The 21084-nt window shown below is 56.7% G+C and overlaps 3 protein-coding genes across 6 annotated transcripts; 1 reads left to right on the top strand and 2 right to left on the bottom strand.

Moving 5' to 3' along the window:
* Nucleotides 1-106: 106 nt before the first annotated feature.
* Nucleotides 107-12515, bottom strand: AARS1 (alanyl-tRNA synthetase 1). Of its 3 annotated transcripts, none has more exons than XM_015279131.4 (21): nt 12354-12515; nt 11939-12137; nt 10760-10948; nt 9917-10062; nt 8916-9107; nt 8577-8721; nt 7728-7873; nt 6996-7104; nt 6758-6908; nt 6293-6417; nt 5889-6033; nt 5345-5523; nt 4801-4914; nt 3913-4119; nt 2944-3128; nt 2501-2609; nt 2158-2271; nt 1691-1810; nt 1185-1271; nt 581-694; nt 107-366 (listed from the first exon to the last, which is right to left on the bottom strand). In XM_015279131.4, exons 2-21 carry the CDS (start codon nt 12080-12082, stop codon nt 181-183), a joined length of 2907 nt encoding a protein of 968 aa, XP_015134617.1. In that variant the 5' UTR covers nt 12083-12137; nt 12354-12515; the 3' UTR covers nt 107-180. The 3 variants fall into 3 exon arrangements, with proteins under 3 accessions (XP_015134617.1, XP_046755365.1, NP_001005836.2); XM_046899409.1 differs by having other exon boundaries at nt 11939-12179; nt 12452-12515; NM_001005836.3 differs by having other exon boundaries at nt 12452-12515.
* A 125-nt stretch (nt 12516-12640) lies between these two features.
* On the top strand, nt 12641-18614 carry LOC101748539 (uncharacterized oxidoreductase C663.09c-like). 2 transcript variants are annotated; one of them, XM_004944080.5, is made up of 6 exons: nt 12641-14019; nt 14365-14416; nt 16358-16545; nt 16664-16822; nt 16962-17072; nt 17421-18614. In XM_004944080.5, the coding sequence occupies exons 1-6, from the start codon at nt 13591-13593 to the stop codon at nt 17532-17534; spliced, it is 1053 nt and encodes a 350-aa protein (XP_004944137.4). In that variant the 5' UTR covers nt 12641-13590; the 3' UTR covers nt 17535-18614. The 2 variants fall into 2 exon arrangements, with proteins under 2 accessions (XP_004944137.4, XP_046755545.1); XM_046899589.1 differs by having other exon boundaries at nt 16355-16545.
* On the bottom strand, nt 17966-20150 carry LOC100857820 (C-factor). The gene is made up of 6 exons (XM_003641914.6): nt 19966-20150; nt 19622-19673; nt 19266-19453; nt 18741-18899; nt 18500-18619; nt 17966-18178 (listed from the first exon to the last, which is right to left on the bottom strand). Exons 1-6 carry the CDS (start codon nt 20110-20112, stop codon nt 18065-18067), a joined length of 780 nt encoding a protein of 259 aa, XP_003641962.2. The 5' UTR covers nt 20113-20150; the 3' UTR covers nt 17966-18064.
* Nucleotides 20151-21084: the final 934 nt, after the last annotated feature.

Genomic DNA, 21084 nt, shown 5'->3' with positions numbered 1-21084 from the left:
CGGGCGGCGGGGAGGGTCCCGGCCGTGGGAGTGCCCCGCAGCCGTGGGGGGGCGACGCTGAGGGCCAACGCAGCGCTGGATGACCCTGACGCCCTTCCCAAGCCGATCGATTCCGTGATTTATTGGATGCGGGGCTCATACAGCAAAGCAGGGGCAAGGAAAGGGGGCGCGGGGGTCCCGTCAGTTTTTCAGCTCCCCCAGGTGCAGCCTGGCAAAGTCCGTGGCCAGGCGGAGCGCCTCCTGCAGGCAGCCCACGTTCTTGCCCGTGGCTTGCGCTGAGCCGTCCTTCCCTCCGCCTTTGCCGTCCATCAGGGCAGAGACCTCCTGCACCCACTGGTTGGCCTTCAGGCCCTTCTGCACCGTCTCCTGCAGAGGGGAAGAAGGAGCTCTACCTCCAGCCCGGCGACGGCGAGGGAGGCTCTGTCACACGAGCCCTGGAGCCTCAGCTCTCCCCTTCCCCCTCCTGCTCCATCCCCCTGGCAGCACCACGGTAACGCAAAGCCGTGGCTCCCATCCACCACAGTGACTTTTGGCTTCATCTTTCTGGCCCTGAGAAAGGCGCAGCAGCACACAGACTGACCTGGGGCACCTGGCACAGGCAGGTGATCCTGCCCGCTTCGTTATCCACAGCGAAGAGCATGGTGGCCGTCTGGGGGGAGTGAGTCTTGAAGAGCTTCAGCGATTCATTCAGGGCCTGCGGGAGGAACGAGGCACGTGGGCTCCCCTTGCCCTGGGCTCACCCCCAGGCAGCACTCCAGCCCAGCTGTGAGCATCACAGAGATGGGGACAGCCACGCAGGAGGAGGAAGCAGCACCAGAGCGGGCTCCCAAAGTGGAAATAGGGCATTACAGCTCGGCTGTTCCAACATTTCAGCCTGCACTTCAGTGCCACGACTCCTTCGGGATGAGCCTCACCCGGAGCACAGTGTGATTTCCATAGAGGAAATTCTCACCAGGTTTGGAAGCTCAGGGAATGTGGTTCAGACCCACCCCTCCCCCCCAAACCCATTTGCTGGCCCAGGAGCTGGGACACGGGGCACAGCGCACGTTCTCCCTCTTCCTCAGCCCCTGCTCAGGGCTGGCAGCCGGCCTGATGCCTCTGTAACACAGCACTGTCCCCGAGAGCAAATAGAGCCCATCTGACTGCCCTCGGGCACAAGGAGGAGCAATGAGACCTCCCCCTACCTTCGCTGAAGCTCCGTTTTCCATTTCCATGATGACCAGTGGCTGGTTAGGGTGACTCTCAATGACTTGCTTTGTCTTTTCCAGTACCTGAGGACAGACAGCACTGTTCAGGTGTCTGCACAACGCACACAAGAAGCACCCAGAGCAGAGCTCCCTGCAGGCAGAGGCCCCCCAGGTGTCCCAGCACACCCACAGCCCAGCCTCAGGCAGTCCCACACTGCAGCGCTAGGAAAAAACCACACGCTCACAGGAGGGCACGTATGCATTCTGCAAGGCTGCAGCAGTGATGTGCGCGGTTCCTCTTCCAGGAAAATCCGATGGGATCCAAAGGAAGACCCAGGCACCAGCCCTACCCTGCACCCAGCTTCAGAAGCACCCCATCTTCCACAGAAGAGGCACAGAGGGAGCCACAGCTCTGCTCCCTTCTGCAGTGTGCACAAGCAGAGCTCCCAGGACGGCCCCCAGCAGCCCCCCCATGCCGTCTTTCACCCCCAGCCAGGGCTCACTCGTTTCTGGATGTCAGCTTTGCTTGCACGGTCCAGGTCATCCATAACCTTCTTCAGTGCTTTAACAGCTTCTCTCAGCTCATCTTTCTGCCACTGTGGGATAACAGCAGTGGCCAGCATCTGCAAAACAGGACAAGGGAGGGTTAAAGGCGGAGGTGGCCATGGCACAAGGCAGGGCATGCTGCACTGCATTCGTGAGCCTCGCAGTGGCTTGAGCTCCCCTGTCCCACTATCCAACATGCCCAGGTGTGAGCTGCAGCACCCAAAGAACACAGGGCTGTGACCTCTGTTGAGCTCATGCACTGCAGTGTCGGCACAAGACCTAAATTCACCAGCAATTAACCCTATGAGAGTAACCAAGACACAGAGGCCCCAAAGGAGGAGACAGAGAAGCAGGAAACAGCTTGGGCTTCATTAATAACACCCAGTGCCAGCACATAAGGTCCCAGCACTGCAGCCACCCTCACCTCGCTGAGGTCTGTGATCTCCTTCTGCACGTCCTTGTTGGGAGCTGTCTGGACCTTCACCTTGGCATCCAGGGCTGACAGCACTTTCTTGAGGCTCTCTACCTTCCTGAGGGCCTGCCAGAACACAACCCGAGTCACGTCACGCAGGGGGAGCTACCAGGCCAGCCCCAAAAGAAGTGCCAGGAAGGCAGCAGCACCAGGTGTGGAGTTCAGGAACTGCCAGGGAAGCAGCAGAGCCAAGGCAGGCAGTGCTTGCCCAGAGCCAGACTCTGGCTGGACCCTCCCTTGCCAGAAGGACTGCCAAGATCCTCCCAGACGAGAACAACTCCTGCCTCCCCTTTACCTTCCGAGCTTCAGCCCCGGTGACTGCCACTATCCTCCGGATGCCTTTAGCAATGGCTTCTTCTGAAACAATCACAAAGGGCCCAGCATGGCCAGAGTTCTGCAAGTGCCTTAGGAAAGAACCCAGAAAGAGACCCACAACAAGAGAGAGTTAACAGACCAGTCCACTTCTCATCTCAGCAGGATTCAGCATGGAAACCAGAAAACCACCCTGCCGGGGAGAAGTAGCAAGGGACAGACAGAAAACAAAACCTAGCCACCAAAAGCTTAGGAGTGAGGGAAGGGTGGCATCAGTGCTGTCAGACTCCGTGCGGGGGCAGGGACAGCATGCAGGCAGTTCCCTTGCCCAGCACATGAGCACACTGCAGCCCTCAGAAGCTCGGGCTTCACAGGGACTGCTTTTCCCCCACCCTGCTGCCTTCCCTGGCCTCTCCAGATACTCACGTCCCCCCGCAGAACTCGATGGAAGTGATGGAGCCCGCAGGGCCGGAGGGGTCAGCCAGCAGCTCCTCCACAGGGATGCCAATAGAGACTACACGGACAGGATCGGGGTAGGTCTCATCAAAAACTGCCCGCAGCCCTTGGATAGCTTTGGCCGCTGCTAGAGGGCAGTCCCTGGCATACACAGGCTGCAGAGCAAAGGAAAAGGATGCAGGTGAGAGCTGCTCCTGTTAGCTGCGACCAAGGGCTTGCACTTCCAGGGGTATCCTGACTTCCTCTGAAAGATCCTAAAAGCTCCACCTGACCTGGGGCTGGTCGAGCTGCAGGGATCCCAAGGTAACTGACAGATCTTCTAAGCTGCTCTGCTGAACTTCTTGGCATTTGCAGACAGTATGAAACTAGAGCAGGCAAGGAACCTTTCCAAGCTGGAGAGGGCTTGGTATGAAGGAACAGATCAGCATACAGGGAGTTTTCCCACTCAAAACCCCCCAGGGCAATGCAAATCTGCACAGTGCTAGACTAGCAGCTCAGAAGACTCCTACTGGGCCGCACTCCCAGTACCCCAGGCCATCCAAAAACTTCACTTATGGTATCTTTTTCATAAGCGTATGTATGCCAGCCAAACCCAAGTACTAAAGAGACAGGGAGATGGTCCCTATATGAGAGGCTGCTGGGAAGAGGTGATGACCAAAGCCTAAGTTTTCTCTCTGTCCTCACACAATGGGGAAATGGCAACATAACACGCACTTATCCACGTTACACCTCGCACAAAGCTCAGCTCTGAGGAGGGATGTGCAGTTTAAGAATGGAATGCAAGCCAGACTCCTACTGAAAGGTGGGGCCTCAGCTGTCCACCAAGCCCAGTTCAAACACTGCAGCAAGCCAGTGTGTGGATCCACCAGGAAAAGAGCAGGACTCTTCCTGGAGGATGGGGCCAGCAAACTGGCTAACCCCTGAAGCTGACCAACCCACCTTTGCCTCCTCGATCATCTGGTTGGCGATGCCTTCAACCTTCTTGATTTCCTGCGTGGACAGGGCTCCCTTGGCTGTGAAGTCAAACCTCAGCCTGTCTGGTGCCACCAGCGACCCTCTCTGGTCTGCTTCTCCCAGCACTGAGCGCAGGGCGAAGTTGAGGATGTGGGTGGCCGTGTGGTTGCTCATGACCGGTCTCCGCCTGGTCTGATGGAGAAAGGCTTTGTTAGATGGGGTCCCACGCCGCACAGCCAGGATCACTTCCAGCTGCGGAGGGAGAGGCTAACGTGCTGCTTCACCAAAAGCAACTTGCTGCCTTGGAGCCTCAGCTATAGGAGCAGGACATTCCCCTGCACATTTGTACACAGATTTTCCCTGCCAGTCCCCTTGCTGGGCCTTTCTGAAGGGAGGCCAAGGATAGAGCATTATGCCTGTCCCTGCAACATGCCTTCTCTCTTGCTCCAGAAGTGCCTCTAGAGGGAAGGGAAACACAATTTGCAGACTGGGTTCCATTCAGCACTCACTCAGCAGGCTCAGCCTGCTGGAGCAACGTCTGGAGAAGGGCAGACAGCCCAGGCTCTCCACTGTCATCAGCAACGCAGCAGTGCTGCACATGCATTCCACCCTCCTGGTCAGGGCCAAAGGTGTGGTCCTGCTCAGGTCAGCAAAGCCCAGAGAGCGTGGCTGAGCCAGCAGTGTGCTACCTGCCTCATGGAAGGGAGAAGCCAGATCCTAAAAGGAGAGGCCCTGACTCAGCTTGCCTGAACCATGTGTTGCAGGGAGAGCAGGACCCAATCTCCCTGCCTCCAGAGCAGCAGCCATGCTGCTCCAGAGGAAGGATATGGGGCCAAGAGATGAAGCCATCTGTTACACCATGCCTTAACTCACCTCATCGATTGACAGGTGGACCTGGTCTCCCACTTTCAAGCTTCCATACAGAGTTCCTATGTGAAGCACATAGCCTCCTCGGACCTGCACATTCTTCACAGTGAATTCAGTTTTCTGTACAAAGAGGGGAATATACCCAGTAAGGGGAGTGACAGGTCAAGGGAGATGCGTTGTCCTGCCAGAGCCCAGAGCTACAGCTGGAAAGGTGTGAGCTGAAGTGGTGTGTGGGATATGGGAAAGCAAGATGTCCCCAGGCAGAGCACAGTTGAAAGAGGTCCCCACCTCAGCTTAAAAGCACTGTCCTTCAGCACAGCCACCCCAGCACCACCCCTGATGCTACAGCAGAGTTCAGTGCAACCTCCCAAGCAAGGAGAACAAACTCCAGCACATCTGTGCCATCCTGCACCCCCAGAAAGGAAACCTGTACAGGTCCTGACCCAAGACAGGAAATCACTGGAGCTTACTCGGCCCCTCCTCCTCTGCACCCCACTGCCGAGGCTGCAGGTGAGGCTGAGACTAGTAAAAGGCTCTCAGGCAGACTCACATCCTCCTTGCTGTCATCGTCCTTGACCATGTAGCCCTGGTCATAGATCTGTCCACCCTGCTCGGCATAGAAGCAGGTCCGGTCAAGCACTATCCCACATTCCTGGCCAGTGGATACCTCCTCTACAAACTTCTTCTCCCTGCGGATGGCTTTCACCGTGGCCACAAGGCTCCCAAAATCTGTCACCAAAGACAACAGGCAGTGTCAGTGAAACAAGACAACACATGGGAGCAGAACTTCATAGCAACACCTCGCAGCCACTGCAGGAGCCACAGTTCTAGGGGGCAAGGAGGAAGAACTATAGCAATAGCTGGCTAAGATGATTTTATTCAGCGTTCTCTGCGGCAGGAACCGTCCCCTCCTTGCACAACTATTCACTTGCACACATTTCCACTCCCACCTGCGTGTCCCAGGAAAGACAAATCCAGAAGGGACCTTGTTAAGTCAGATGCCCCAAGAAGACAAAGCAGCTCCTCGCAGGGAGATGTGGGAGGAAAGGATTGGGCAGCAGGGAGTGGTTGGTTCTGAGAGGGCTTTATCATACCGTAGGTACCGCTGGGATCTGACGTATAACCGTATTTTGGTGAGTCATCTGTCACCTCCAGCCCTCGGGCCCTTAGTTCTTCAATGGCATAGATGTCCAGCATGAGGAGGTCCTCCCCTCCGGCACCCTTGCCCTGGGATTTGAGCTGCCAATGACAAGAACCAAAGCTTAAGAAAACCCACTCTGGCACCGCTGGATGACAGCTCTGGTCTTGTGCCCTGGTCTTTCCCACAGGGCTCTTGGGAAAGCTTCCCAAAGGGCTCCGGGGCCCTTGGACTCTCCCAAGGGGCAAAGTGCATGCTGTAAGGCAGGAGCAGGAACTCACAACTCACAGCCACAGATTAAAACAAAGGGAACCCTTCCTGCCCACCCTCAGATCAGCCACCCCCGGTGCTGTTATCTACCTGCGCGTTTTTCCGCTCTTCTTCAAAGCCCTCCATGTCCACAACAAGGCCTTTCTCCTCTGCTATCAGCCCAGTGAGATCCACAGGAAAACCATAGGTGTCATACAGCAGCCAGGCAGTATCACCTGCGTGGAAAAAGCAGAGAATTCAGCACTCCTTCTCCATGAGACACTGCTCCTCAACGAGCTTTGCGCAGTAGCAGGACAATGAACAGGTCTGGTGGACACAAGCACCTAAGAGTCTCCTCACTAGCAGTCAGGGCACAGAGATCACACTGCCATGTCGTGTCTGTGCAGCTCAGAGACCTGAGCAAGTGAACACAGGCCAGAGAAGAGAGCTACTGACTCCAGCTCTGCCCTCTACACTTTCCACCAACACCCAATTCCCAGCCCAACTCGGCCCTCAGTCCCATTTATCCCATGATAAATGCCTTTTGGTGCCTCCAGACAGAAGCCACGGCCTCACCAGGAATGGTTTTACTGTCGCCCATGCTCTGGATCTTCCTGTCCAGGATGCGACGTCCTCTGCTGAGCGTCTTCAGGAACTGATCCTCTTCTTCGTTGATGATGTCCTTCACCATGTCTGGGTCCTTTTTCAGCTCAGGAAAGGCATCTCCCTGCACACCCAGGAGGATTCAGCATGGAGATCTGCACGCCTCGGTAGATGACTCCATCAGATACAGTGGAATGGGGGAAGAACTTACCAGTGACTGCACCACAACGTCCACCAGCGTAGCAAAGAAGCCCTTGGGGGCATTGAGCTTCTCATGGGAGTAACGCACAGCCCGGCGGAGAATCCGTCTCAGCACATACCTACGGAACACAATCACAGAAGGTTTGGGTTGGAATGGACCTCAAAGATCATCTAGTTTCAATCCCTCTGCCACGAGCAGGGTTGCCAACCACCGTATCAGGCTGCCCAGGGCCCCATCCAACCTGGCCTCGAACACCTCCAGGGATGGGGCATCCACACCATCTGTGGGCAGCCCGTGTCAGGGCCTCACTGCCCTCTCAGTGATAAAACAGCAGAGCCCCTCAATGCAAGTGTCACACCTCTGACTGGTTCTCAGGGGATGCACCAGGGATCCTGCCCAGTCCTCAGCCCCACGGCTCAGATTTGCTGTGTGCTTAAGAGTCAGTCCCAAGTCCAGCAGTACCCGCAGCACAACCCCTCAGCCCAAATTTCATTGCTTTTATGACAGCAGAACTGCACCAAACAGGCTTATTAGGCCTATCAGTCCACAGCAGTCCTCTCTGTGGGAGTCCCAAGAATGCTCAGACTTGTGTGTCCTGTTTTTTTGGCTGGCCCTTGCCACAAGATTCAAATACACTGAACTAACGCTCTGTTACCCGTTGGATTCAGACCTCCCAGAGACACACCAGATCCCGTGCTGAACAGAACGGACACAGCAGCACTGCAGCAGCTCCCTCCTTACCCTCTGCCAGTGTTGTCAGGTCTGCCACCGTCAGAGAGGGCCAGCGTGATGGTCCGTGCGTGGTCTGCCAGCACACGGTACGCCATGTCTATGCCATCCGCATCCTCAGCACCAACCTGCCCCATGTACGGCCTGGCACCTGTGCCCTGCGTGGGGAGGATAACACAGGGATCAGCAGCAGAACAGAGGCAGAACAACAGGGAAGCACCTCAGAAGCCAAACGCATCCCACAGAGATGGCACACTCCTCTGGGAAAGAGGTGAGTGGAGGAAGACGGAGAGCTCCGCACGGTGCCTGCGTTCTCAGGGCTGAAGGACATCCAGGAGCAGAGGGAGGTAAAGCCAGCTTAATCCACCACTAAGAGCCCAGGACAGAAGAGGGAGGGAGAGGGACGCATTGTAATGGGAATCAAGAGGGAAAACATCTGTTTTGAGCACCGGCTCACAGACTCTGGCCTGACATAACTTGCCCAGCCAAGAAACCTTCCAAATTCTGCCACGTGGGAGAGGGTCCCAGCTTCCCTGCTTCAGTGTGCTTCTACCTGTACCCCAGAGAAAAACACTGCTATAACTAAGCAGTGCCTGCACGTGGTGCAGTTTGCTAGAAACACCTGGGAAAGCTGCACTACTCCTGACCCTTGTTTTCCTTGGGAAGTATCCCCCAAGGCAGTAATTACTGGGCCAGCCAGAGCTCCTACCCTCAGCAAAGTACAGACCCATGGGGCTGGCACTAACTGGGAAAACAGAGACCTGCAGATATAACCATTCCAACCTGACCTGCCCCACACATCTCCCCAGGGATCCAGGCAACGGATGCAGTGGGATCAGGCCCAGATTCCCCAGTTTGTACCTTCTGGATGGCTTCAAAGTAAGGAAGGAAAAGGTCGGTGTCATAGTTGGACATCTTGTTCTGCAGCACAGAAACCAGTCGTTCCAAACCCATCCCAGTGTCAATGCTTTTCTTGGGAAGAGGTTTCAGGCTCCCATCAGCTTCCCTGCCCAGACACAGAAAGAAAGACAAGCTGTCACGGACGGAGGCAGTGGAGCAGTACCAGAATTCAACTTGCTACAACATGTTCGCAGGGATAGGAAAGAGGCCCCAGCAAACAGCAAAGCAGTACAGGGGCACCTGGGTTAGAACAGTGGCCATGCAGCCAAGCAGCTGGGTTGGGGAGCAGCTCTCGCTCACCTGTTGAACTGTATGAAGACCAAATTCCAGATCTCCAGGACGTTGGGGTCATCCTGATTGACCAGGTGCGAAGCATCTCTGTCCCCAATTCGGTCATAGTGGATCTCACTGCAAGGGCCGCAGGGGCCTGTGTCACCCATCTCCCAGAAGTTATCCTTCATATTGCCAGGCAGAATCCTGCCCTCAGCCAGCCTGCAACAAGAAGCTCCTACTGAACAAGAGACTTACAGCAAGGCAGGAGGTTCCCCAGCTGTGGGAGAATCTCAACAGAGAAACCTCAGCCCACGAGTTCTGTGGATCAGTTTGTCTCAGGAGGCTGACAATTCAAGAATCTAACTTCTAAGACTTTACCACCCGGGTTCCCCGCTGAGGAGTACCAGCTGGAAGGCAGAGATGGACACAACACCCCACCAAAGCTGCCACTGAGAACACAGCTGTGTCTTTGACATCGACACAAGCAAGAGTAGGACCGGAGAGGACAAGGCTGAGTGGGAAACTGAAGGTTAGAGAAATCTAAGAGGTTCAAAACAGAATCAGACTGAGGTTGAAGGAGTACATCCCCAAGCAGAGACTAAGGGGAAGAGATGAATGACCTGCTAACATACTTGGTCCAATGACTGCGAGTGCTGGGAGGAGAAGAAAAGTATACACATCACAGTCAGGTTTGCCTGCTTTCCCTGAACAGCATCTTAACTGCTGTCAGACAGACAGATCACTGATCTGACACAGCAGGGCACTTCTTACGTTCTTAAGCTTATAAAAGAGATCTTGCAAAGAAAACTCTAAGGCTTGACCTGAGTCTCAGCCTCTTCTATCTAGCATCAGTGCTTCCTTGTGGCTCTGCAGCTCTACCACCCTGCAAACATCATTGGTGATGCTTCGACTTTGTTAAAACCTCCTGTTGTACATGCTCTGCCTCAGCACTTGGCATCTTTCTCTGAAGAAAGGCAGATGGCAGCTGCTCATCAAAACACAAAGCCTTCTCAGTTAAAGGCCCTCACCCCAAATCCAGCCAGATCTGCTTGCATTCCAGGTCTGGCTGCAGTCCTGCAGCCTCATTTCCACCAAAGTAAGTGACATAGAGTCTTTCTGCAGGGATGCCAAACTCCTTGGTGAGAAGGTCCAATGCCAGTTTACAAGCAAGTTCCTGCAGAAGGAAAGAGGAGCTGAGTATTGTGAGTGCAAACAGAGCTTCTCTTCATCATTCAGTACCTGCTCATTTAGAGGACTGGCTACTATAGGGGATCACTGGCTGACTAGGATCCCCTCAGAGTATCATTCAAACATGCAGAAACCTTCCACACAGTCTCTCCTGAGGTCCCCCTGTACTACCAGCCCTAACTGACAGGAGCTGGACTAGGACAGCTGTCTGAGAAATGATCCAGAGCTTCCACACCTTTGGCATAAGAAACAGGCAAACTAGTACATGTAGCAAGCAGGACACACAACACATCTTACATAGCCTTGCAGCTGAAAGCAAGTTAAAGCCTATACTCCTCAGCAAAAAAAAGTCCTTGAAATCTGCTGATAATGCTGTATTCTTCATAATCCCTTTGTAATAGGAACCTCACAATAGCAAGAAGCTTGGGAATATTGTTATTTTATGACCACAGGTCCAGGACAGCCACTAAAACTTCAACCTGAAGACTTCCAACTGCTAGTGTTAATACAATATAATCAGTATTGTAAATCTTAAGTGATTTATCACAAAATATTCTGCAGAGCTGGGGGAGCCAAGTGTACTTTAGGAGCCCCTCTGTGCCAAAACAGACTCTCTCCTCTTGGCAAACACTCTGCTGAGCTCACAGAGATGTGACTTTGTGTTTCAGATCAGCCTATTTTACCTTGAAATAATCCCCAAAGGACCAGGAGCCCAACATCTCGAAGAAGGTGTGGTGGTAGACATCCTTTCCCACATCATCCAGGTCATTGTGCTTGCCCCCAGCTCGGATGCACTTCTGAGTGTTGGTGGCTCTGCTCAGTTTAGCAAGTGGGTGCGAGGGGTCAATAGTGTTGAGGAAGATGGGTTTGAACTGAGAGGAGAGAAAAAAGAGGCATCAAGGCAAGCACTAAGGGCCTGGCTTTAGATGTTAAAAGCAACAGCAAGGCATCGAGTATCTTTTGTATCATGGCACTGCTGTCCTGGATGTCCCAGAGGCAGCCTTCAGTCTGCTGCACGTGAGGAGGATGCGGGACCCAGCACACACACCTGGAGCACACAAACCCCACAACTTCCAAAGGGACTGAAAACAGCCAGAGTCCCAATTGCCAAAAAGACAGGGAAAACTCCAGAAAAACCCTCCCAGCAGCCCCAACTGCTCGCCAGAGATGCTGGTGCTCATTTGTGCCAGGATTCTCTCTGCAACTATTTGCAGTGCTAGCTGTGGTCCAAAGGGTCAAGGAGGGCAGGCTGGCAGCGCTCCCATCTCTGCACTGTCAGCCTTGGAAGCACAGAAACCTCTCTTGCCAACTCTGCAGTAGCACTCCTGCAGATGCAGCATCCACCTCTCCGTGACCAGAAGTGGAGAACACAAAGCTAATTTGCCACACAATCAGCAGAAGAAACCGGTAGTTACTTGGTGTCTGAGAACACTTCAGGATGCGAGCAGCCAACCATAAACCTCATTTCAGTGAAAGCAGAGCAATGGGAAACCAGCTCTGCTCAGGGAGCAGGCATTGATGGGCAAAGGGAGAAGTGAACCTCCCGCAAGGTGAACTCAACCACAGCTGGAAAGAAGTCAGCTGAGATGGGTACGTGCACTGCCAAGATGCTGTCTGCAGGAGGCTTTAAGCTCTGCTTCACAGTATCACAGTTTGCTGGAGGAGGCCATTACAGGCCACCTAGTTGCCACTGCAATGAATGGATGAACCTACAGCTCATCACATTGCTCAGGGCCGTGTGCTGTTCTACAACCAATTGGTCAGCTCTGTTGCTCATTAGGAAGGAACGGGCAACCCCAAAGGCTCTGCAAACAGCATCACCACTTCAGCTGCTGCCGCAAGGACCGGAGCTGGAATCCTACCTGGTTCATGCCAGCATTAGCAAACAGCAGCGTGGGGTCATCCAGGGGGATGGTGGAGGAGGAGTGCACGTAGGTGTGCTGGTTTTCCTTGAAGAAGTCAATGAAGCGCTGCCGGATCTGGCTCGCTGTCAGCGTGGACTCCATCCCGGAGCCGTGGGTCCGAAGCAAGCAGGAGGGAACGCAGCAGGGCTGGTGCAGTCTGAGGGGACAACCACGCAGCAAGGCTCTCAGGGGCCGGCAGCTCGGGCACAAGGATGAGGATCACCGCCTTTATTTCCTGAAGGCCCCACCACACCAAAACCACCCCCCCATTAACCACCTTCCTCGCCCCATGACCCTGACCCTGGGCGCTGGCCCAAACCCCAGCATCCTTGAGCCGCAGGTACCCTTTCCCCTGGCACTGCGGGAGCCCTACCGGGCCGCCGAGCCAGGCTCCAGGCTCTGGTGCTTCCCTCGGACCCCGCAGCGCCGCCCGACCTCGGGCCCACAGCCCCCCCGCCCGACCCGGCCTACCTCGCCGGGCACCGCCGCCCCTTGCTCCTCACGCCCGGCCTGGACGCCGCAGCGCCCGCAAGGCAGGGTGCCGGCAGCCGATTGGCTGCGTGAGCCGTCGCTCAGCGGAAGTCCCGCCCACTCGGCCTCCCCCGGACAAGGGGAGGGACGCGCGCTGGATGATGCAATGGTGGGACGCGACGGTCACGTGATGCAGGCTGGGTGAAGCCGTGCAGGGAGCCGCCATTTTAGGGGTGCCCGCGCTGGGCTCAGTGGAGTGGTTGGGTTTTGGTGGCTCTTGGCCGTTCACCTTCACTGTTCACCCACTGATAGTGATCATCTGGCGATCACAGTGATTATCTATCACTGTTCACCCAGGCAGGGCACTCAAACTGGTGAAGGATGAGCTTCTCAATAAGCAGCACAGCAGTGACCTGACCTGAGGCAGCCTCGGCGCCCAATAATTCAACACCACACGGCCCATTTCCCATCCTGCGTCATTGCCACCATAGGATGAACCCAAGTCGTGGGCTGAACAAACTCAGTGCTATGGGCGTTCTATGGATGTTTTACATGAATGGCCCCCAGGTGCCTTGGCAGCTCATCTAGATTAGTTCCATCTCTTCCCCACAGCATCTCCTCTGGGCCCATTAGAGCTCATCTGGCCCCGGGCTTTGTATTCCTGAGCCGTGACCGTGCCTGCATTGCCATCACCCCCTTCCAAAGGTCGCTCACTGCTTTCTTTCCCCAGCTCTGCTGGCCTGCAGCCATTCCTGCCCCTCCAGCCCTCTGCTGCTGTCAGCTGTCCCCTTCCCAAGGAACCTGGAAGGAAAAGAGGAAACTCCAGTCCTGTTGGTTTGTGATGACAGCTCTACTACTCTAGGTGCTGCTTTGCAAGACAGCAGCAGGAGGAGCAGGCAAGTCTGTGCAGTGCAATTGCTTGCATGTGTGATGACACCCTCCATAATGCCTTTAATGGCCGCTCTGGCACTGGGTGCCCGGTGGATGGGGCTGTGGGCAGCCGGGGGTCTCCTCTGCTGGCTCCTGGGGGAAAGCAGGCGTACAGAATGAGCCTGCTGCAACCCCACTGCTACAAGCAGGACCCGCTTATGTCCCTTCCATTTCTTGGTTGTGTTTCCAAGCGCACATCCAAGCTCTGAATGGATGTGATCCTCCTCCTGCGGTTGCATGGACCCGGGATCTGGGGCTTTGGAGAAGTCAAGTCTTGGGGAGCGGGCAGTGCAGGAGAACCATCACCCCGTGATGCACACCCTGGTCCCAGGGCAGCCGAGGCTGCAGGGCTGCTGCTGGCACCGTCACTGTCCCCGTGGGTACCCAAAGCCACTCCCTGGGCTGTGCCTTTTCTCCCGTACACGCCAAGCAGGCGGCAGTCCCACTGGGAGCAGCCTGTTTGTCACCACTGTGTCTGTCCCACCCCCTTGGAGATGGCCAGGCTGGCTCGGAGCATTCTAGTGACGGGGTCCAACCGGGGCATTGGGCTGGAGCTGGTGAGGCAGCTCGCCGCCAGCTCCCAACCCCCACAGCACATCTTTACCACCTGCCGTGATGCCGCTGGTCCGAGAGGGAAGGTCAGTGCGTGGGGACATCTGCCAGCCAGGGGAGCGAGGGGCATCGTGGCCCCTCCTGGGTGTCTGCCGGGAGCAGGCTTGGTTGGGTGCTCTGAGGGTGGGGGGAAGGTGGGCTGTGCCCATGACCTTGGTGCTCACACTGAGCCAGCCATCCCCTTCTCCCTGCTGGTGTCACCAGGCTGGGGACAGCACCGAGCCCAGCAGCACCCCTTCACCTGACAGCTTCCCCAGCCAGAGCAAAGCCACCACGGTCTGCTTCTTGGGGACAAGGATGGGACAGGTGGGAAGACCAGCAGTGCTGCTGGTGGCTTCTAACCCCCTGCTCCACCATGCCTTTGTCTCCAGTCCCTGCAAGAATTAGCTGCCCAGCACCCCAACATCAAGCTGATCCAGCTAGGTAAGGTGCGACCCCCTCCTGTGTAAGGCACTGCTCCTGGCCCTCCTCCCTCTCCTGTGCCCTCCGCTCGCCTGCGGGCACTACTATGGATGGCTTTGCCAGACCTTGGTGGTGGCAGCCATGTGGCTGCAGCCTGGTGAGCTGGGATGTCTGCCAGGCTGAGCGACAAGCAGAGCAGGAGAGGACAAGGGCATGGGGGATAGAAGGGAGAGCAGCAGACGATGGCACTTTGCACTGCCAAAGATGGGGTGTTCGTCTACAGGGAGTTCTGCTCCAGGCTGTCTTCCTCCATGTAGGGGAATGGTTTACTTCAAACCAACACACGTTTCAGAAATGAAAGAAATTAACTCTAAAATGCCCGCTGCATCCTTTCATTCTCCATTTCTTTCTTTCCTTTTCTAATCCCCTGATTTCTTCCATCTGAAAGCTGAGGATCTGGGCGTGCATTTTGCTTTGTAGGCACCATTTCAGCCATTGTGGAGAGGAGAGAAGAAGGTGCCTTCAGCTAATGAGGCTGGTGTAGCAATAGGGACGTGCTTGTCGCGCATGCCTGGCCCCATTCTTCCTTGGAGCAATGACTCAGCCAGTCCAAACACAGAAATTAATCATTCACCCAAGCCAGTGAATGACACCTGGAGTAATGGAGCTTGGAGCTTGGCTTGCCCTTCATTCAAAAAGAAGTCATCAGAAAGCTTGCTGTGAAATATCCCGCATGAGACCATGGAATCATGACATCACACGAGTTGGAAGAGACCCTAAAAGGGCATCTAGTCCGACTCCCCTGCAATGCACAGCAACGAGACGTCCCAAACATCCTCCTGAATCCCACGGCTGCATCCCCAGCACATTGGGGAAGGCTTTCAGTACCACCAGCAGCAGCCTCAAGCTGAGCAGCACCTGAACAAGCTTAGGCTCTTGCTCCAAGGGGCCCAAGTGCCTCAGCACAGAGGTCAAAACCCAAAATCATGAAGAACTCCAAATCCAAGCTGGGCGTCAGGAAAAAGATGCTGCTTTCATAGGGCAACACTAATCTTCCAAAAATCTATGCTGCCCATGGATACTCAACTCCCAGGTCGCTCAGATAGCTTTATAAGATGACTTGAGGCTTGCTTGCCACCACCATAAACCTACCAGACTACTTCAAAATGCCCCAGAAAAGAGTCATTCTGGTGCTCATCAGTTCAAGTGAAGAACAAGTCGTCTTCAGCTCTTCCTATCTTTGCTAATTTGGTCTTGTGCAAGCTTGAGAACACAGGTCAGGTGGGGGCAGGATGTTGCAATAAGGGACCTGGCTCCCAGATTCTCCCTGCAGCAGGTTCTGCAGAGCATGTGTACACTGGGACTCATCCTCAGCAGCACCCACACACGTGAATATTCATAGACCTTAAGGGCTGGTGGTGTAGTTGTGACATACAGATGTATTGCAAGTGTTAACTGTTGGTCTAACCGGGCTCATTAGGTGTTCAGATGCCTCCTTTTAAGCAAAGGAGGGACATTTCTGTGGGGCAAGCATCCCTCATGTGAAACAGAGCTTGACAAGCAAACCTTAAACAAGAAAAGACAGGCTTAAAACATACCACTCCTATGGGGTGTAGGGGGGCTGGACCCACAGCCGGGGCTGTAGATAAGAGAAGGATGGGAATCAAAGTCTGCAGGCAAAGGCTGCGTGGTGTATCCTGGAAAGAGGTGGGAGATGAATTTTAGCATGTTGAAAAATGGAAAAGTCACTCTAAAGGACCCATCAGAGTGGGTAGCAACCAGGAGAGATCAGAATGTAAGTCAGTAACGTAATGAATATTGCCCCAGCACACCAGCAAGCCCTATGGCTCTTGGAGAAAGTCTCCACGAGCGCAGCTATAGCGTTTCTCCAGGCAGCACTTACAAAATGACCCCTTGAATCCATAAAGCAAATACAGTCACATTCTTTTGTTTGCCCAGCAGACACGGTAAACCTGCCCAGCATCCGTGGAGCCGTGCAGGCTGCGGAGACTCATCTGGAGGGCCAGGGCTTGAACCTGCTCATCAACAACGCCGGTGTCGGCTCGCAGGCCACGCTGCAGTCCGTGGGTGCGCAGGAGATGCTCGCCACGTTTGCAGTCAACGTGGTGGGGCCCCTGCAGGTTGCCAAGGTGTGTGTGGGCCAGGGCTGCTCCCCTGCGGCCCGTAATGATGGCGTGAGGACTTCCAGGGCAGGGCTGAAAGCCAGGGTCCATACTAACAGAGGTCTAATGCTTGTCTCTCTGCCAGGAGTTCCTGCCTCTCTTGGAGAAGGCAGCGAAGGATGCGGGGACGGAGGGGCTGAGCTGCAGCAGGGCTGCCATCATCAATGTGTCTTCCAAAGTGGGCTCCATCGGGCTGTGTCTTGGTGTGCTGGAGGCCCCCATGTACCCATACCGTGCCAGCAAGGTGAGGGGACGGGGGGAGATTTGGGGATGGTCCCCCATGGAGCCCATGGACCTGCTTCAGGCATCCTTTGACTGGTCCTACAAGCATGAGCACTCAGAGCACCAACCTGGGCCGTGCCCGTGCTATCTGACTCTTCCAGGCTGCCCAGAACATGGTGACCAGGTGCCTGGCTGCAGAGCTCAGGGACAAGGGGATCTTGTGTGCAGCGATCCATCCTGGCTGGGTGAAGACCGACATGGGGACGGAGCAGGTATGTTGCTGTGCAGGGAACACAGCACAAGGAATGTGTGCTGGGTCTCTGCTGCTCGGTGAAGCTGGAGCTCTGGGAATGCTCTGAGTCTGCAGTTCTGAGTGTGGAGGTGGAGGCTCTGCAGCCTCTTGGGGCTGGCAGGGGACACTGGCTACCAGCCCTGTCCCTCACACGGAGAGCAGAGGGCTGGCAAGAAGGAAGAATATCTCTATGGGCAGCCAGCCCCATTCAAGTTGGGACAAAAGGGTGCAGCAGCTTCCATGCACCCTCCAGCCTGGTCAGCCCCTGCAGCTCTCCCTGCCCATCACAGGCTGTGGCAGTAATGCCGTTCCTTGTCCTCTTCCACAGGCACCCATGACAGTGGAGCGCAGCATGCAGGGCATTCTGGAGGTGCTGGGCAGCCTTTCACAGGAGACCTGTGGGGCCTTCCTCGACTGGGAAGGGAACCACCTGCCCTGGTGATGCCAGCTCAACCCCCCCATGTCACCCTTCCCCACTCATGGACATGGGCAGAAGCTTCTCCCCCTTCCCCACCCCACGTGCAGCCACTTGGTGCCCTGCATCCTAACTTTGCATCACTCTATGTCCCCCCCCAACCTGAGCCCTCATAGGGAACCCTTGCTGGACAGATCCTATGCCCCTGCCTTGCCTGTGCTGCTCCAAGCCCCAGGCAGCCCACCTCCTCACAGACAGGTATTGGCCCAATCCCTGTCCTTTCTGGACAGGATGTTTCCAGCAGTGACACCTGTCACTTGGGGGGATGCCTGGCAGTGGCTGTGGTTGGGAGCAGTGGGTGCTGACACACACAAACGAGGGGTGGGACCCCCTGGGAAGGGGCCTCCCTCCATGGGATTGCACAGAGCCGGTCACGCTCACAGTCGGAGCCAAGAGCATTGCTGTTCTCAGATATGAGTTTATTGAGATGGAAGCAGAAGTCGGGCAGCAGCACTGGGGCCACTGCCAGGATCCAGGCACGAGGCCGGGCCAGCAGCTCACCAGGCCACAACGTTCCCTTCCCAGTCCAGGAAGGCCCCGCTGTCCTTCTCGGAGAGGTTGGAGAGCACCTTCAGCATCCCTCCTACGCTCGCGTCCACCGTCAGCGGGGGCTGCAGGGCAGAGGGAGAAACACGGGCGTGTGTGCCCAAGGGCTGCCCAGGCTGTGCCCTGGAGCCTGGCTGCAGGAAGGCAGCGGCTCCGCCGAGGGGGAAGCAGAGCCCTGGGCAGAGGGTGAGAGCTGGGAAGCCGGGCGGTGGGGCTGCCAGAGCCAGGGCTGGCGCTGCGCAGGGGTCCCCGGGCAGGGAGAGCTGCCACGGTGCTGACGGAGCAGGGCCCCTGAGGGGGTCTTGGTGCAGGGCTCCGGGAGACAGCAGCCCCCCATGGGAAACCAGCACAGGCTGTGGATGCACCCAACACAGGGAAGCCCCTACCGTGTACCCGGCCGCGTTCCCCATGTCTGTTTGCACCCATCCGGGATGGAGAGCGACGCAGAGGATGCCGTGTTCCCGGTACCCCATGGACTGGCACCTGGTGAGCATGTTCTGAGCAGCCTGTGGGAGACAGCATGGGGATCAGGTGGGGATGAGAAGGAGCAGCATGGGGACATGTGCAGATCGCATGGCCGGGCAGGGAAGAGGAAGGATACTTTCCCTCCACAGAGATTGGCTTTACCTTGCTGCAGCGGTATGAGACAAGTTCCATTACATCCCAACCAGTGAGAGAAGAAATGGATCCCCCAATGCTGGAAATGTTGACGATGGCCGCCTTGCTGCAGCTCATCCCCGAGTCCGGGCTCTCCTGGGCTGCCTTCTTCAGCAGGGGCAGGAACGCCTGTGGGGAGGGGAAGGAGAGGCGTGCACAGAGGAGGCTCATTGGAAGGGCACGTTTCCTTCTGCAGGAGCTCACATCAGGACCACAGAATCAGAGGACAGTTGTGGTTGATAGATATCTCTGTCGATCATTTGGTGCAACCTCCCCTACCCAAACAGAGCCACCAAGAGCCCATTGCCCAAGACCACATCCAGGTGACTCTGGAGGATTTCCAAGGAGGGACACCCAACGACCGCCGTGGTCAGTCCCTGCCAGCACTCAGCCACCCATCAGTGAGCCCTGTCCCACCATCTCCTTCCCTCCTCCGCTGAAGGCATCAAGGCCACAGGACAGGGACGTTCCTGGAGCTGTGGGTGAGGGCATTACCTGGCTGAGCAGCAGGGGTGCGATGGTGTTGGTGGTGTACACGTGGAGCATGTCCTTCAGTGTCTCAGTTTCAAGTGTGTTCGCATTCAGAACACCGGCGTTGTTGATGAGGAGGTTCAGCCCCGAGCCCTTGAGGCGCTCCCCGACGCTGGCTGCGGCCGCCTTGATGCTGGCGGGATCGGTGACTTCTGCAGAGGCGAGGTGGGGAGGTGAGTGCCCGCTGCCCTCGGTGTGTGCCAGCAGGCACAGTGCTGGGACAGAGCCCTGCACCAGGGATGGGGGAGGATGCAGTGCTGGCACAGCAGGGAGCCCGGCTGAGGGACCTTCACCCTTTGGGGTGCGGCTGCGTCACGTACCGAGCGGGACGATGACCAGGTTGGGGTGCTTGGAGGCCAATTTCTGCAGCTCCTGTAGAAGACAGCTGCTGTGAGCCTCGTGTCACGCTCTGGTCTGCACAGCCGACGCCAGCCCTTTGCCTGCAGCCCTGGGGCACCCGGTGCCAGGCAGAAGGAGGAGCTCCCAGCCTGACCCCAAGGAGCCCCGGGCACCCCATGCAAAGCCGGTCCCATGGCCATCCCACCTTGCCTGTCCTGTGCCTGAGGTGCGGGGCTGCAGCTCCCTGCTGGAGACCTTCACACATCCCGTCCCCCTCACCAGCCCTGCTGTCCCCCACCTCAGCTCCGTCCCAGCCCAGCCTCACCTGTGCTCGCTGTCCCTTGGGGTCCCGGCAGGTTGCAAAGACCCACTCAGGTGGGTTTGGCAATGCCAGCAGGTGCTGGACAAGACCCAGGCCGATGCCCCGGTTGGCCCCAGTCACCAGAACGGAGCGGAAACAAACTCCAGCCATACTGCTCCGTCCGCCTCTGTGCTGACACCGCACTGCCTGCAGGTGCCTTGTAGTACTCAGTTATCTCACATTTTCCCGTGAGGGCTTGCATCTGCTCTTTGCTCCACAAAACCCTCTGCAGTACGCCAGCCTCTTGGCTTTGCTCCACACCCCGGATCCACCTTTCCTGGTGGCTGAGTGACAGAAGGGGATCCCGGCGCCCTGGAACGCCCTGGCTGGGAGGTCTGACAGCCGATGCCCACCTGCTGGTGATGCACACACTGTCCTCTGCCCCACAAAAAGCCACCTCTGCTCCCAAAGCTGATGCAGTGCAAGCACCGGCTTGCCCGTGCAGGCGCTAGGCTGCGGTTTGGTTGCTGCTCTTCATACCTCCCTCTTCTCCGACCTACCAAAACCTGGGCCTCGTGCTTTTGCACCTCTGTCCCTGCACGGAGGCGTCTCCTCCCCCCTTCCCTTTTGGGTCCCCGAGGGACTGCATAGGCAAAGGCGGGCTGTGTGCAGCACCGCTCATTGGCCTCCATGTGCACAACAGCCCGGAGAGGTGAGAGCCCTTCTGGCTGGAAAACCTGGGAACCTTCCAGAACTTCTCGGAAACCCCTCCGGATGGGGCCTCTTCCCATAGGCCGGCCCTCACACCAGCCACGAGCTCCAGCAATGCAAGGACAGCACTCCCACCCCGCACACCGCAGCCGCCCCGTCTCGGGGTGCTCCCAGCAACCCTCGCTCCGTTCCAGTGCTGCTGGGGCCACGAGATGGACCCAAATCCGGCTGTCTTCCAGAGAAGACAGGAGGCCGGGGCCAGGCGTGCTGCCCCCAGGGGCTCCCATCGGAGGCCCCACTCGTGTACGAGCAGCACAAGCGCGGCCCCGCGGGCTGCCAGCAGCCGGCACGGAGCAGCGCGACTGCGGCACGGCACGAGGAAACGGCGCACTGCAGGGGCGCCGGGGACGCTGCTGCAAACGGGCATTCGCA

Source organism: Gallus gallus, chromosome 11 (genome assembly GCF_016699485.2).
Source record: "Gallus gallus isolate bGalGal1 chromosome 11, bGalGal1.mat.broiler.GRCg7b, whole genome shotgun sequence".
Classification (NCBI taxonomy): Eukaryota; Metazoa; Chordata; class Aves; order Galliformes; family Phasianidae; genus Gallus; species Gallus gallus.
The sequence above is the reverse complement of the archived record's forward strand: the minus strand, read 5'-3'. Positions and strand labels throughout refer to the sequence as shown.

Excerpts from the sequence above, each read along its gene's own strand:
- LOC101748539 (XM_046899589.1), top strand. The coding sequence starts at position 13,591 with ATGGATGTGATCCTCCTCCTGCGGTTGCATGGACCCGGGATCTGGGGC. Across the intron at positions 14,417-16,354 it reads CATCAAGCTGATCCAGCTAG|CAGACACGGTAAACCTGCCC; the intron begins GTAAGGTGCGAC and ends TTGTTTGCCCAG. Across the intron at positions 16,546-16,663 it reads GGCCCCTGCAGGTTGCCAAG|GAGTTCCTGCCTCTCTTGGA; the intron begins GTGTGTGTGGGC and ends TCTCTCTGCCAG.
- AARS1 (XM_015279131.4), bottom strand. The coding sequence starts at position 12,082 with ATGGAGTCCACGCTGACAGCGAGCCAGATCCGGCAGCGCTTCATTGAC. Across the intron at positions 7,874-8,576 it reads ACTTTGAAGCCATCCAGAAG|GGCACAGGTGCCAGGCCGTA; the intron begins GTACAAACTGGG and ends CTCCCCACGCAG. Across the intron at positions 2,272-2,500 it reads CCGGGGCTGAAGCTCGGAAG|GCCCTCAGGAAGGTAGAGAG; the intron begins GTAAAGGGGAGG and ends GTGTTCTGGCAG.
- LOC100857820 (XM_003641914.6), bottom strand. The coding sequence starts at position 20,112 with ATGGCTGGAGTTTGTTTCCGCTCCGTTCTGGTGACTGGGGCCAACCGG. Across the intron at positions 18,900-19,265 it reads CACCCCTGCTGCTCAGCCAG|GCGTTCCTGCCCCTGCTGAA; the intron begins GTAATGCCCTCA and ends CCCTCCCCACAG. Across the intron at positions 18,620-18,740 it reads TCTCATACCGCTGCAGCAAG|GCTGCTCAGAACATGCTCAC; the intron begins GTAAAGCCAATC and ends TGTCTCCCACAG.